At 34.3% G+C, this 12,560-nt stretch overlaps 1 protein-coding gene across 3 annotated transcripts; it reads left to right on the top strand.

Moving 5' to 3' along the window:
* Window positions 1-509: 509 nt before the first annotated feature.
* LOC132140059 (zinc finger Y-chromosomal protein 1-like) lies at window positions 510-11,836 on the top strand. Of its 3 annotated transcripts, none has more exons than XM_059548844.1 (8): window positions 510-737; window positions 1,694-1,790; window positions 2,938-3,279; window positions 4,362-4,511; window positions 5,587-5,682; window positions 7,325-7,459; window positions 8,617-8,754; window positions 10,229-11,836. In XM_059548844.1, exons 2-8 carry the CDS (start codon window positions 1,724-1,726, stop codon window positions 11,530-11,532), a joined length of 2,232 nt encoding a protein of 743 aa, XP_059404827.1. In that variant the 5' UTR covers window positions 510-737; window positions 1,694-1,723; the 3' UTR covers window positions 11,533-11,836. The 3 variants fall into 3 exon arrangements, with proteins under 3 accessions (XP_059404827.1, XP_059404828.1, XP_059404829.1); XM_059548845.1 differs by having other exon boundaries at window positions 1,659-1,790; XM_059548846.1 differs by having other exon boundaries at window positions 512-737; window positions 2,956-3,279.
* The last annotated feature ends 724 nt before the right edge of the window (window positions 11,837-12,560 follow it).

Genomic DNA, 12,560 nt, shown 5'->3' with positions numbered 1-12,560 from the left:
TAAGACTCATAGTGTGGTCATGAAAATGCTGTGCATGGGATGACCATCCAGTGGGTGTTTTTAAGGACCAAAACAATAAAAACATACATATTTATAGTAAGTGAAGTTTAAACTATGATATAAACAAACAGCTCTCATTTTTTGTAACTCTAATGCATGCATGATCGAAAATAATCTTAAACATGAAACAAAAAGCCTCCTGCATGTATTTTATTTAAAATAATACCCTTCACTAAAAATATTTTGATTTGAGATTAAAGATAGGGAAAATGTCTGACATAAACTGATATGATTTGGTGATGGTCTTCCAAATTTGTGTGCTTAATATTTTGATCTAATATATTAAGACTCGTGATGTGTGTGAATATGAATATACTGTGCATGGGATGACCCGACCAGTGGGCGCTTTCAAGGGCCAAAACTATGAAAAACATTAATCGTTGATATTAATACGTGGGTTTAACAGCGAACTAAAACCATGCATATGCATTAGGCATCAGGCTCGATCGTTAGCGCAGCAGCTCGTAGTTTAGCTTCGCTTTCTCCGGGTGAATGTTGTTCTTCCGCGTGCTCCTGCGGCTCTGCGCAGTGTGTGTCTGCGGAGCTCCGCCCTCCCTGCGCACTGCGGCCCGCCCAGCGCCCGCTAACTCCCGCTCCAGCCCTGCCCGAGTCTGGGGGAATCCGACGGCCTGCCTGCCCGGGGAAAATCTGGAGGCCGCCCCGCGCGCTGATCTATGGTAGGTGCGCCGATGGCGACGAATCGGACCGTGAGGGTTTCACGCCACGCCACGCCACGCCACGCCAGCTTAACGCGCGGTTTTTGCACGTTTTGTTGCATTGTGTTGCGGCTGGAGAGAAGACGAGAGGCCTCGGATTGGCCGCCGGGCCCCGGGCCTTACGCAGGCCGCGATCAGGCCTTGTGCACCGGGGGTGGGTTATCGTTTAAATGCTCGTGCAGGAGCGCGAGAACAACCGGGTTTCAAAGCAAAGTGCGCGTACTCGCATGCATGCATTCGTGCGTGTGAATAAAACGCGGGATATTTAATGGCTCAAAATGGCGTGCAGGCTGGTTTTGTTTTCAGTGCAAGGGGGGAAATTATGGTCACAAGACGCCATGTTTATGTCCGGTTTCAGGTGCTGAAATGCGAGGAAACCTTAAGCGCTCAGGGGGTGGGAAGCTTCGGCGCGCGCTGCTACTGCTTGCTGCTGCACACATTCTTCTCGAATGCATGAAGCTTCGACTGTTTCCTGGCGTGCACGAAGCATTTAATGCGTTATGCGTTCGGGTTTAAAGATGCATTGCATCATTTTATAAAATGCACTACCAATTATTGGTGCTCATGTTTAAATTCACGTCGCTCTTCTTGTCGCAGTCATTTGCACATTAAAGGGACATTCACCTCCGTCAGTAATCTGTTCACATTTATTAGTAGCCTGTCTATCTGCTTTCATATTTCTCTGTTTGCATGCATATTCATTTATATGTAATTCAAACCTATTGCATGTTTACATTGACAACTAGCCTAGTTCTGGAAGCCTGTCACATTGTTATGATCCCCACTTGTCCTAAAGCTATGAGAGCTTTATTCTATATTTACTTTTTAATGAGGTATTACTTCTGCTGTGAATGGTTATTTAACTCTTTTCGTCTGTGGCAGACATTCCAGATTAATGGTTTGTGTTGCTGTGTTAGTTGTGCCGTGGCCAATGAAGAATAAAGACGATGAATGAGGAGGTGACAAGGCTTGCTCTGCGTTCCCAAGAGCCAAAGATTATTCTGCATGGCTCAGGTAGGAAAGATACCATGATGTTTGCTCAATCATTTGTCTGTCACACTTAATACTGTGTTGTGTTATTCTTGTTCTAAGAAACAGTACAAAAAACTGTGTGTTTGACCGCAGAAGATAAAAAAATGTAACGTTTACATTTGTATTTTTGTATTAAAACATTGTATTTTGTTTACTTATATTTACACTAGCATATACATATATGGGCATATAAGACATGTGGATATGAATAGATTATCAATTTAAATAAAGGTATAGTTTTTAATAATATAGAATTATTATAAATAAGATACTTTTTCATGTAATACAAATGTATAATGCACTTTTATATAACTAAACGAAATGTAATTATGAACATATAAATTTATGTATTGTATGACATGTTTTATATCTGATATTTATTTATAATTAAATACAAATATTATTAAAATTGCAAATTTAGTAAATGCTGCAACACACAATAAAAAAATTATTAAATTTAGAACGTTTCTTTATAATACGTAATAATAAAAAATACTTTTACATAATAAAAATGATGTAATTATGAAAAATATAGAATTATAAAAGTTATATATATATATAAAACAATTAAAAATATATTAAATACCGCAACGAACTACACAAAAAAAACAATTTGTATATATAAAATAATTTAATTATAATAAAAAAAATGTAAATGTAATGTTATTATGTGTCATTTAAATGTAAACATTTATATAATTATAATAAAATTTTTTTTTACTCATTTAGTATATATTTAATTACGCATAATAATCATTATTATTATTATTATTAACATTAAAAATATATAAAATGCCAAAATATGCAACGAAATATAAAAAAAATGTTTTTGCATGAAAATATATATTTTTATAATATAATCATAATAAATTATAATTCGAAATAAGCTTTATGTAATAACAAATGTAATGCATATAAATAGAAAAAAAAACATGTAATGCATAAATATGTTTGTGTGTGTGTATATATAATCTATATCATTATGAATAATAATAATTATAATATATCATCATGATGTATGATTTAGTGTTGTATTACAGTGTCACAAAGCCGATATGATACAGAATATATCTATACAGATATATGATTATGACCTGCAGGCGAGCGCTCAGACTCAGCTCAGCTTTAGGTGTGTGTGTTGTCACAGATGAAGGCGGAGCTGGGGGGGAGGAGGAGTACGTGGTGGAGCTGCAGGAGACGGTGCTGGTGTCAGAGGTGGAGGGCCAGGCCGCCTCCGTCCAGGGCTTCTCCTCCGACGAGCTCGTCATCCAGGACGCAGTGGAGGATGTGGTCGCCGAGTACGTGCACTGTGACGATGACGAGGGTGTTGCTGTGGAGACCTGTGTGATGTCACTGGAGGAAGAGGAGGATGGTGTTGCCATGGCAGAGATGACGGAGGATGTTCTGGTGACGGAGGGGAGGGATGCTGAGCACGACTCGGACGGCTGCGGAGATTACCTCATGATCTCCTGTAACTCACCACTCATGCACTCACTCTGTCGCTTCATTCGATCTGTTGATCGTTTGTTTCATTGTACTACTATTTCAGGTCGAGTCATTGGAGTAATTCAGTGTAAACTCATTCCAGTTCGTTTGGCAAGGCTACATTTCTAATTTTCATGAAATTTATTTTCCATGTTTTTCATCTGGTTCTTTAATTTTTTTTTACATCTTCACATAGACACACACAAAGAAAAAAAAAAACATATATATATATATATATATTTTGTTTGTTTAGCTTTATTTGATTTTATTTCCTTTTATTTCCATAGTACCTCTACCAAAACTCATTTCAGTTGCCAAAGCTATATTTCTAATTTTCATTCAAGTTTTTATTAATTAATTAATTTGATTTATTTCAGTTTTTGATTTAAATTAGTTTTACTTGTGCTTTTGTCATTGTTATTACTTTTTACAATATAATATAATCTAAATACAATTTTATATATATATATATGTATATATATGTTTTTTTATTTTATTAGCTTTATTTCATTTTTAGTTGTACTAATTGTAATACCTCAATCTAAACTTATTTCAGTTAGCTACATTACTGGTTTTCATTTGTTTTATTTTTTACATTTTTTCATCTAATGTTTGTTTCATTTTAGTTTTTAAAATCTTATACATTCAGTTTTTAATTAAAAGAAAGATATAAATTATGTGCTTTTGTCCTTTTTTATTTATTTTTTTGCTCACTTATTTGCCAGTTCATTTATTTAATCAGTTGTTTGTTTGTTTGTTTGTTTATTCAGTTATTCATTCATTTGTTTCTACTACATTTAGTTTTACTACTACAATAGTTTGGACTACATTTTCAAACTGGACTGAATTGTCATAAAATAGACATTAACACATGATTATTTATTATATATATTTTTAATAATAAGTAGTATTTTGTTTTAATATACAATATAAATATAATTAATATTTAATAAGTATTTAGTTTTTGTTAAAATTCCATCATGAATTTTGTTTTGTCTCGTTTGTCTTTATCATCATCATCATAATATAATCGGTTCATAATGCTGCAGTGTGTTGTTCCCGGTGTAGTGGACGAGGCGGGGAAGATGGTGTCTGGAGACGGAGACGAGGTGACCGTCGAGGGGGCGATAGATGACCAGGAAGTGGAGAAGGACGAGGACGGACAGGAAGTCATTAAAGTTTACATCTTTAAAGCAGACTCTGGAGAAGACGACCTCGGTGAGTGAACGACAGACTTCAGCCTTTATTCCTGTCCAGTTATAGTATTTAGAGTATCTTGAATCAGCTTTTATTTGTGTGTTTTTAGTTTCTATTTAGTTTTTTATATAAAAAATTGTAATAGAATACATTTTACTATATTATTCGTTTTTTTTCTATTTTGCGTTTTTATTATTATTATTTTAGTTTTAGTAATTTTAGTATTTCATCTTAAATGTTTGTTTTTTATATCTTCAGTTTGTCGTTAAAAATGAATTTAGTTTATAGTTATGTGCTTTTGTCTTTGTTACTAGTTTTTATAATTTTATATAATATTATATTATTCTTTTTTTAAATATTCGTGTCGTTTGTTATTGTAGTATTTCATCTTAAATGGTTTTTTCATGTAATGTTTGTTTTATTTATATTCTCAGTTTGTTGTAAAACAAATTTGTTTATAGTTATGTGCTTTTGTCTTTATTACTAGTTTGTATAATGTTATATAAAATTATATTATTCTTTTTTTAAATATTCGTGTCGTTTTAGTTTTTGTATTTCATCATAAATGTTTGTTTTTCATGAAATTTTTGTTTTATTTTATATCTTCAGTTTGTCATCAAAAATGAATTTAGTTTAGTTAATTTGCTTTTGTCTTTATTATTTTTTAATATAAAAACATACTTTTTTTTTCATTGTCTTAGATTTAGTAATTTTAGTACTTCAACCTATTTAACATTTCTAATTTGTTTGACTATGTATATTGTTTATTTCTATTTTTCTGATTTTTAATAGTTTTAGTCAACAGTAGCAGTTCAGTGATGGAGAAGTTAAAACACACTGCAGATTCACGTTCTCTGGCGATCCTAATGGGGTTTTTCTTCAGTTACAACTTCAGTTATGATGCATCATGATCGCAAAGATTTGTATCCCAATGTGCATCATATTAGAGCTAGTTTTAGGTCCAGGGTGAGTGAAAATGTGGCCAGGGCAGGTGAAAACATCCTTCTAGTCATTGCTGATGCCGTCTGTTGTTTAAGAGCATGCGATGAGGACGTGGTCCTTATCCCCCCGTGTTTAGTGCTGTATCTGTGTGTAGGAGAGCCGGTGGATCTGGCTGAGCCTGTGGTTCGTCCGCTCCGAGAGAAGATGGTCTACATGTCTGTGGGAGACGCTCATCACACACAGACTGATGGTGAGAAACACGTTTTCAATGTTTTCAACATTGATGGTAATCAGAAATGTTTCTTGAGCAGCAAATCAGTATATTTTCATGATTTCTGAAGATCATGTGACACTGAAACCTGGAGTAATGATGCTGAAAATACAGCTGTGCATCACAGGAATAAATTACATTTTTACAATTGTACAGATTTTACTGTGTTTTGAAGCAATAAATGCAGTATTGGTGGCAACAAAGGTTTTTCTTCGCCATGCAACTATAGAAATGTGGCATAGATTTGTTGTTGCTGAGCAAAATCAATGCCACATCAATATAACATAAAACTAATTAGCTCACATCAAACTGTATGATGAAATAACAATGGGTTTTGTAGTATATTAGTTTTGAGTCTTTAGTTCTGAGCCGAAGTGTTTCATAACGTGAAGCTGTGTTGTTATCGTGAAGTAAACCTAAAAATACAAAAAAATATTGTTTGTTGAAATAATGTTAACTGAAAATGAAATATGTAAAAGAAAACGTGTTGAAATACTAAAATTGCTAAAAGTAAAATTGAAATAAAAATGAATAAGAATTAAATAGACTTAAAAACTCATGCAACTGATAAAATTATACAACAAAAAATTACTAAAATGAAAACAGAAAATATATAATAATTAATTTGAAAAGTATTTCATTCACTGGATTGTCCAAAAATAGCAAGATTATTTAATAATAATATGACTTTAATATGTAATATTTCCTATTAAATACAGTTTCATTAAAATATATATTGTTCTATATTAATTAGTGTTTTATTTGATTAAATATGTATTTTACATTAAATATGATTTTATTTAATATATAATATTTTATATTAAATACGGTTTTATTTTAATATATAAAATTGTACGTAATGTTTTAAGTTTCCATCATAACTATATTATGATGTTTAGCATTCATGCGATATAAAGAGATTCACACTAATATAGCACGATTATTTAATATATAATAGTTAAATATAGTTGAATATGTAATAATTTATATTTAATATTTTTATTTAATTTACAGTATATTTTATATTAAATACAGATTTATTTAATATATACTGTTTTAAATTAAAAACTGTTTTGTTTAATATTTTATATTAAATATTGTTTAATTTCATTTGATATATTAATGCTATACATCACACTATTAATTTCTGATGAAAAAAAATAAAATAATAATAATAAAAAAATATATATAATTATTATTATTATTATTAATTTTTTTTTTTTTTTTCATCAGAAATTAATATAGTGTGATGTATAGCATTAATGTGATATGAAGTAATTTTACAGTAAACATGTTTGCTTGATTTCGGCTGCAAAAGCTCAAATAGCCATTTAGTTTTGCTTAAAGCACTTTGTTCTTTCTGTGCTACAAATGTCAAATTATGTCACTTTTTTTTGGGAACATGTCAAACCTGCGTCATAATAACCATTGCAGACTTTGAGGAGGATGTGTTTCTGAATGTCTGACACCTTCGGTTCCAGTTTTGAAAATGCAGTTATTATTGTCAGAGATGAGATGTTTTCAGAGCTGATGCACTGTGATATGAAGCACCGAGAGTCAGGATGTAGTGTTCGAGATGCTCGTCCGCTGGTGAAGTGTAGTTCCCGTGTTGTGTGTGCAGGCGGCTCTAAGCTCTCGGACGAGGTGTACATGGAGGTGGTGGTGGGAGGAGAGGAGCCGGTTCCTCACGACAGACCGTATGACAGCACGGCCCTCAGCAAGGACTTCATGCCCGTCGCGTGGGCCGCTGCATATGGTCAGGAGGCTGCACTTTACTGACACTACAAACCCTGATCATGTAGTATAACAGCAGCCTTAATAGAGTCGGTTAATTACGAAGAACACGCTGCATGCATACAAGGCAAGCGTTATGAAATGCAGCGCTGGGTATTTCATGAGTCGATTTTGATTCACAAGCTTTTGATTCAATTCTGAGATCGATTTGATTTTAAAAATCAGTGTGGGTTTTATTTAATTTTTTTTGGTATCTGAATTTTTATATATATATATATATATATATATATATATATTGTTTTCACTTTAATTTTACAGTTTTATTTGATTGTGTGTTTGTCGTTTTTAGTAGTTTTTGTTTCACTTCTTTTAATATAGTTTAACTTGATGTAATAAAATAATTGAAACTGAAACATTTTTTTAGACATTTTAAAATGTGTACAATTTTTCTAAAAATATTTTTGTCCGGTATTTTGTGTTTTTATTTTTTTTTATTTTAGCATTGTTTTAGTCCATTAAAAACAATATAGACATTGAGAAAAAAAAAAAAAAAATATATATATATAAATTGTTTTTCTTTTTTTTTATATCGTTTTTATTAATTTTAGTACATATAGACAAAAGACTACGTCAGTACAACTTAGTTAAACTAAAAAAAAAAAAAAAAAAGATAGATAGACACAATAAAAAAAGCCGAAATTAAAAAAAAAAAAAAAAAACACATTTCGAAAATATGAATTAAACACTTACTTAAAAAAGTTACTTAGAAATTTATAAAAACAATATTATTTCAGTTCTTTGAAAATAGAGCCAAATTAAAGATTGTGAAAATGGCATTTACTTGAATTTCTTGATTTGAAAATTGATTTGTTTCTTATCAAAAGTAACAAAGCACAAAGTTTGTTAATCGTGATTTTCGGATGTTAGGTGCTACAAATAATGTTTAGTGAAGTTTTGTTTGCGAATCAGTAGAAAACAATGCAGACTAAAAGACTGATCTTGAGTGTTTTTCTGTTTATTTATGGATATAATCCTTAGGGAACAATATGACTTACTGTGCTTGCATGTTCAATGATAGAGGTTGACTGATATGAGCGTTTCAAAGTACAATGAAGTTGTGGTTTTGTTTCTTCTAATGATAAATGGTTGTTAATCTGCTCGTGTGTGTTTGGGAAGCAGGTGCAGATGAAGGCTGTGAGAACCGTAATGGAGCAGCGAGCGCATTACTGCACATTGACGAGTCAGATGCACTGGACAAACTCACCCGGCAACACGGCAAGAACAAGAGACGAGCTGAACCCCGACAGGTCCAGACAGGTACCAGCACGCTCAGCTCTCACTACATGATCAATAAATCAGGTTTTGTGGAATTGCTTTGAAAGTGCTGAACTTTACAGAAAATTGCAGGTTATGTAGGATGTTTGTGGTTTTATGCATCACGCTGCAGGACCGTTTCAGACGATCAAGTGAAATCAAAACGAAGAAAGAAAAAAGTTAACCATTCAAGCAATGTAATTTTTGTAATATGCTAAATTATACATTTTTACCTTGATGTAGAAAACAAAATATTTATTAATTAGTACATTTTAAATTGACATTTCAATTTAAACTTCATTAGTTTTGAATCTCTCATTTGCCTTGTATTTGAATTGTATTATTTTAGTAGTATACATTTTTTATGCTTTTATTTTTAATTTGTTTAATTTGTTTTAATTAATTTAACTGTTACTTTTTAATTCATATTTCTTGTATTCATCTACTATTTTGTTTGGTTTCATCATTATTTCTTTAAACAAAAATGTTTTAATTGTTTAGTTTAAAAAAGCCAGATTGTTTCTACATTATATCAGTGTTTTTTTATCTTCTCTCTCTTTTTTTTACTATTTAATTTAATTTTAATTTTGATTTTAATTTTATTTTTTTTGTATATTTCTATTTATTTATTTATTTCTCTATGATTTTGTTCTCTTTTTTTTATTTAGTTCCGTTTTCGTTTATTTATTTCCAGACAGTTATTTAGGTGTTTGTCAATTTAAATTAAGTGAAAGTTATAATTGTTACCTTGCCAACTATCTAATATCTTATTTTATAAAATTTTTATCAATTAAAATTTTTTTATAATAGTTTTATTTAACACTAATATTTCATATGTATGGAGATAGAATTGTTTTTTTTAAATAGATTAGTCCACGCATTTGTTGATTATCAGCTTCTTGACACTAGAAATATTTTTAAATCATAAATTTCTCAATTTCAGTCCGGTCAATACGATTAATTCCGATGATGCTTTTGAATGGAGTAGTGTATTGTTACAAAAGCTTTTCATTTCAGATAAATGCTGATCTTTGGATATTTCTATTCATCAAAGAATCCTGAAAAAAATTTACTCAACTGTTATAAATATTAATAATCAACAAATCATCATATCAGAACGATCTCTGAAGGATCATGTGACACTGAGGAGTGGAGTAATGATGCTGCAAATACAGCTTTGCATCACAGCAGTAAATTTATTTTTAAATCTATTCAAATAGAAAGCAATTTTAAATAGTAAAAATATTTCAAATTTTACAGTTTTTGCTGTACTTTGGATCAAATAAATGCAGCCTTGGTGAGCAGAAAAGAATTCATATCACCGTAATTGGAAAAAAATTATATCGCGATACATATTGATTTTGCATTATTGTCCAGCCCTATTTCATACATATGCTTTATATCGGCTATTGGCATCAAAACTGGTTCTCTTTTATCCTCTCACTCTCCTTTTCGGTCTTCTCTCATTTCTCATCAGCGATCATCATCGGTCCATACGGACAGCCTCTGACCGTCTACCCCTGCATGCTGTGCGGTAAGAAATTCAAATCCCGCGGATTCCTTAAGCGCCACACTCGCAACCACCACCAAGACTTGTTGAGTCGCAAAAAGTACCAGTGCACGGACTGCGACTTCACCACCAACAAAAAGGCCAGCCTGCACAACCACATGGAGGTGCACGCGCTCAGCAACAAAGTGCCGTTCGAATGCGAGTCCTGCGGTAAGGAGTTCCACCAGCAGGCGGCGCTGTTCTCGCACCGTCTCCAGCACCACCAACAGGAGCAGAAATCACCCACGGCCATCTCGTCGCCTCTTTCTCCCGCCGCTGCGACCAAGACGCACAAATGCAAGTTTTGCGATTATGAGACTGCCGAGCAAGGGCTGCTCAATCGCCACCTGCTGGCCGTGCACAGTAAGAGCTTTCCGCACATTTGCGTGGAATGCGGCAAGGGTTTCCGCCATCCGTCGGAGCTAAAGAAACACATGCGCACGCACACCGGCGAGAAGCCGTACTCGTGCATGTACTGCGATTACAAATCGGCCGACTCGTCCAATCTGAAGACGCACGTGAAGACTAAGCACAGTCGCGAGCTGCCTTTCCACTGCGAGCGCTGCGGCCAAACCTTCAGTGAGGAGGACGAGCTGACTCAGCATGCATCCACACATGAGGACGCTCGGGGACACCAGTGCAGTCACTGCGACCATCGCAGCTCCAACTCGAGCGACCTTAAACGGCACGTCATTTCCGTGCACACTAAAGACTACCCGCATAAATGCACCGTCTGCGGGAAAGGCTTCCACCGGCCGTCCGAGCTTAAGAAACACTCGGCGTTGCATAAAGCCAAAAAACTGCACCAATGCCGCCACTGCAACTTCAAGATCGCAGACCCGTTCGTTCTCAGCCGCCATATCTTGTCTGTTCACACTAAGGAGCAGCAACAGCAGGCACAGTCGCCGACTCCGCCCATACAGGCGTCGCCACCACAAGCCCCTCCCACAGAAAAGCCCACCCCCAAGAGGACTATAGGTGCGGCGCAGTTAGCAGCACCCGCTGTAAAGAAAGCCGGTGGTTCGAAGGGTCCACGAGAAAGGAGGGTGTATCAGTGTCAGTATTGCGACTACAGCACAGGAGACGCGTCTGGCTTCAAAAGACACGTTATTTCCATCCATACTAAGGACTATCCTCACCGCTGTGAGTACTGTTCGAAGGGCTTCCGGAGACCTTCAGAGAAAAACCAGCACATTATGAGACACCATAAAGACCTGGTGCCGGCAGATTGAGCACTTCCCTTTTTCTCAATGCACACTAAACAGCCAGTGATTGAGATCACCATCCTTCATGTTGGTAACCTCTGTATTGAGCTTCTCACCAAGCCCCTCATGCAAAGCAGTTGTGAAAGTTGTGTTTGTATGCGAGAGAAAATTGTTGAAAGTGTTTAGTGACTTAGACTGGAAGTGCTTTCACATTGCTTATGTTCACATGGTCTGCAGTCTTAAAGGAACAGTTCAGCCTGAAATGACATTTCTGTCATCGTTTATTCACCCTCTTGTCTTTGTCTTCTGCTAAAGTTGTCAGGCAAACTGATTTGGTTCCCACTGACTTCCTTTGGAACACAAAAGAAGATATTTTGAAGAATATTGGTAACTAAACCATTTTGGTTCTCATTGACTTTCATAATTTGGACAAAACATTTAATGGAAGCCAATTGGAACCAATACTTTCTTTGTGGAACATAAAATAATTCATTTTGTAGAATGTTGGGAAATAAATAGTTCTGGTTCCCATGGACTTCCATTGTATGGACAAAAAAACAATAGAAGTCAATGGGAACCAAACATTTCTTGTGTGGAACATAAAAGAATACATTTTGTAGAATGTTGGTTCCAATGGACTTCTATTGTTTTTTTTTTTTTGTCCATACAATGGAAGTCAATGGGAACCAAAACATAGGACTTTCTTTCTTTCAACAATATGTTCTCTACCGTTTTGGTTTCCATTGAACCCAAAACGAAGATATTTTGAAGACTGTTGGTAACTAAATCATTTTGGTTCCCATTGACTTCCATTGTAACACAATAGAAGATATCTTGTAGAATGCTGGAAATAAACATAATTGATTCCCATAGATTTTCCATTGAAGGACAAAAGATTCAATGGAAATCGAAAAGCGATGGCTTTCTTCTGTGGAAGAATGTTTGGAACTAAATGGTTTTGATTCCCATTGACTTCCATTGTAACACAAAAGAAGATATTTTAAGAAATGCTGGGCGCCAAAGAGCTTCGGTTCCCATTGACTTCCATTGTCTTT

This window comes from Carassius carassius, chromosome 4 (genome assembly GCF_963082965.1).
Source record: "Carassius carassius chromosome 4, fCarCar2.1, whole genome shotgun sequence".
In the NCBI taxonomy this organism is placed as follows: Eukaryota; Metazoa; Chordata; class Actinopteri; order Cypriniformes; family Cyprinidae; genus Carassius; species Carassius carassius.
This window is presented reverse-complemented; position numbering and strand designations above follow the sequence as displayed.

Excerpts from the sequence above, each read along its gene's own strand:
- LOC132140059 (XM_059548844.1), top strand. The coding sequence starts at position 1,724 with ATGAATGAGGAGGTGACAAGGCTTGCTCTGCGTTCCCAAGAGCCAAAG. Across the intron at positions 1,791-2,937 it reads GATTATTCTGCATGGCTCAG|GTGTGTGTGTTGTCACAGAT; the intron begins GTAGGAAAGATA and ends GCTCAGCTTTAG. Across the intron at positions 3,280-4,361 it reads AGATTACCTCATGATCTCCT|TGGACGAGGCGGGGAAGATG; the intron begins GTAACTCACCAC and ends TTCCCGGTGTAG.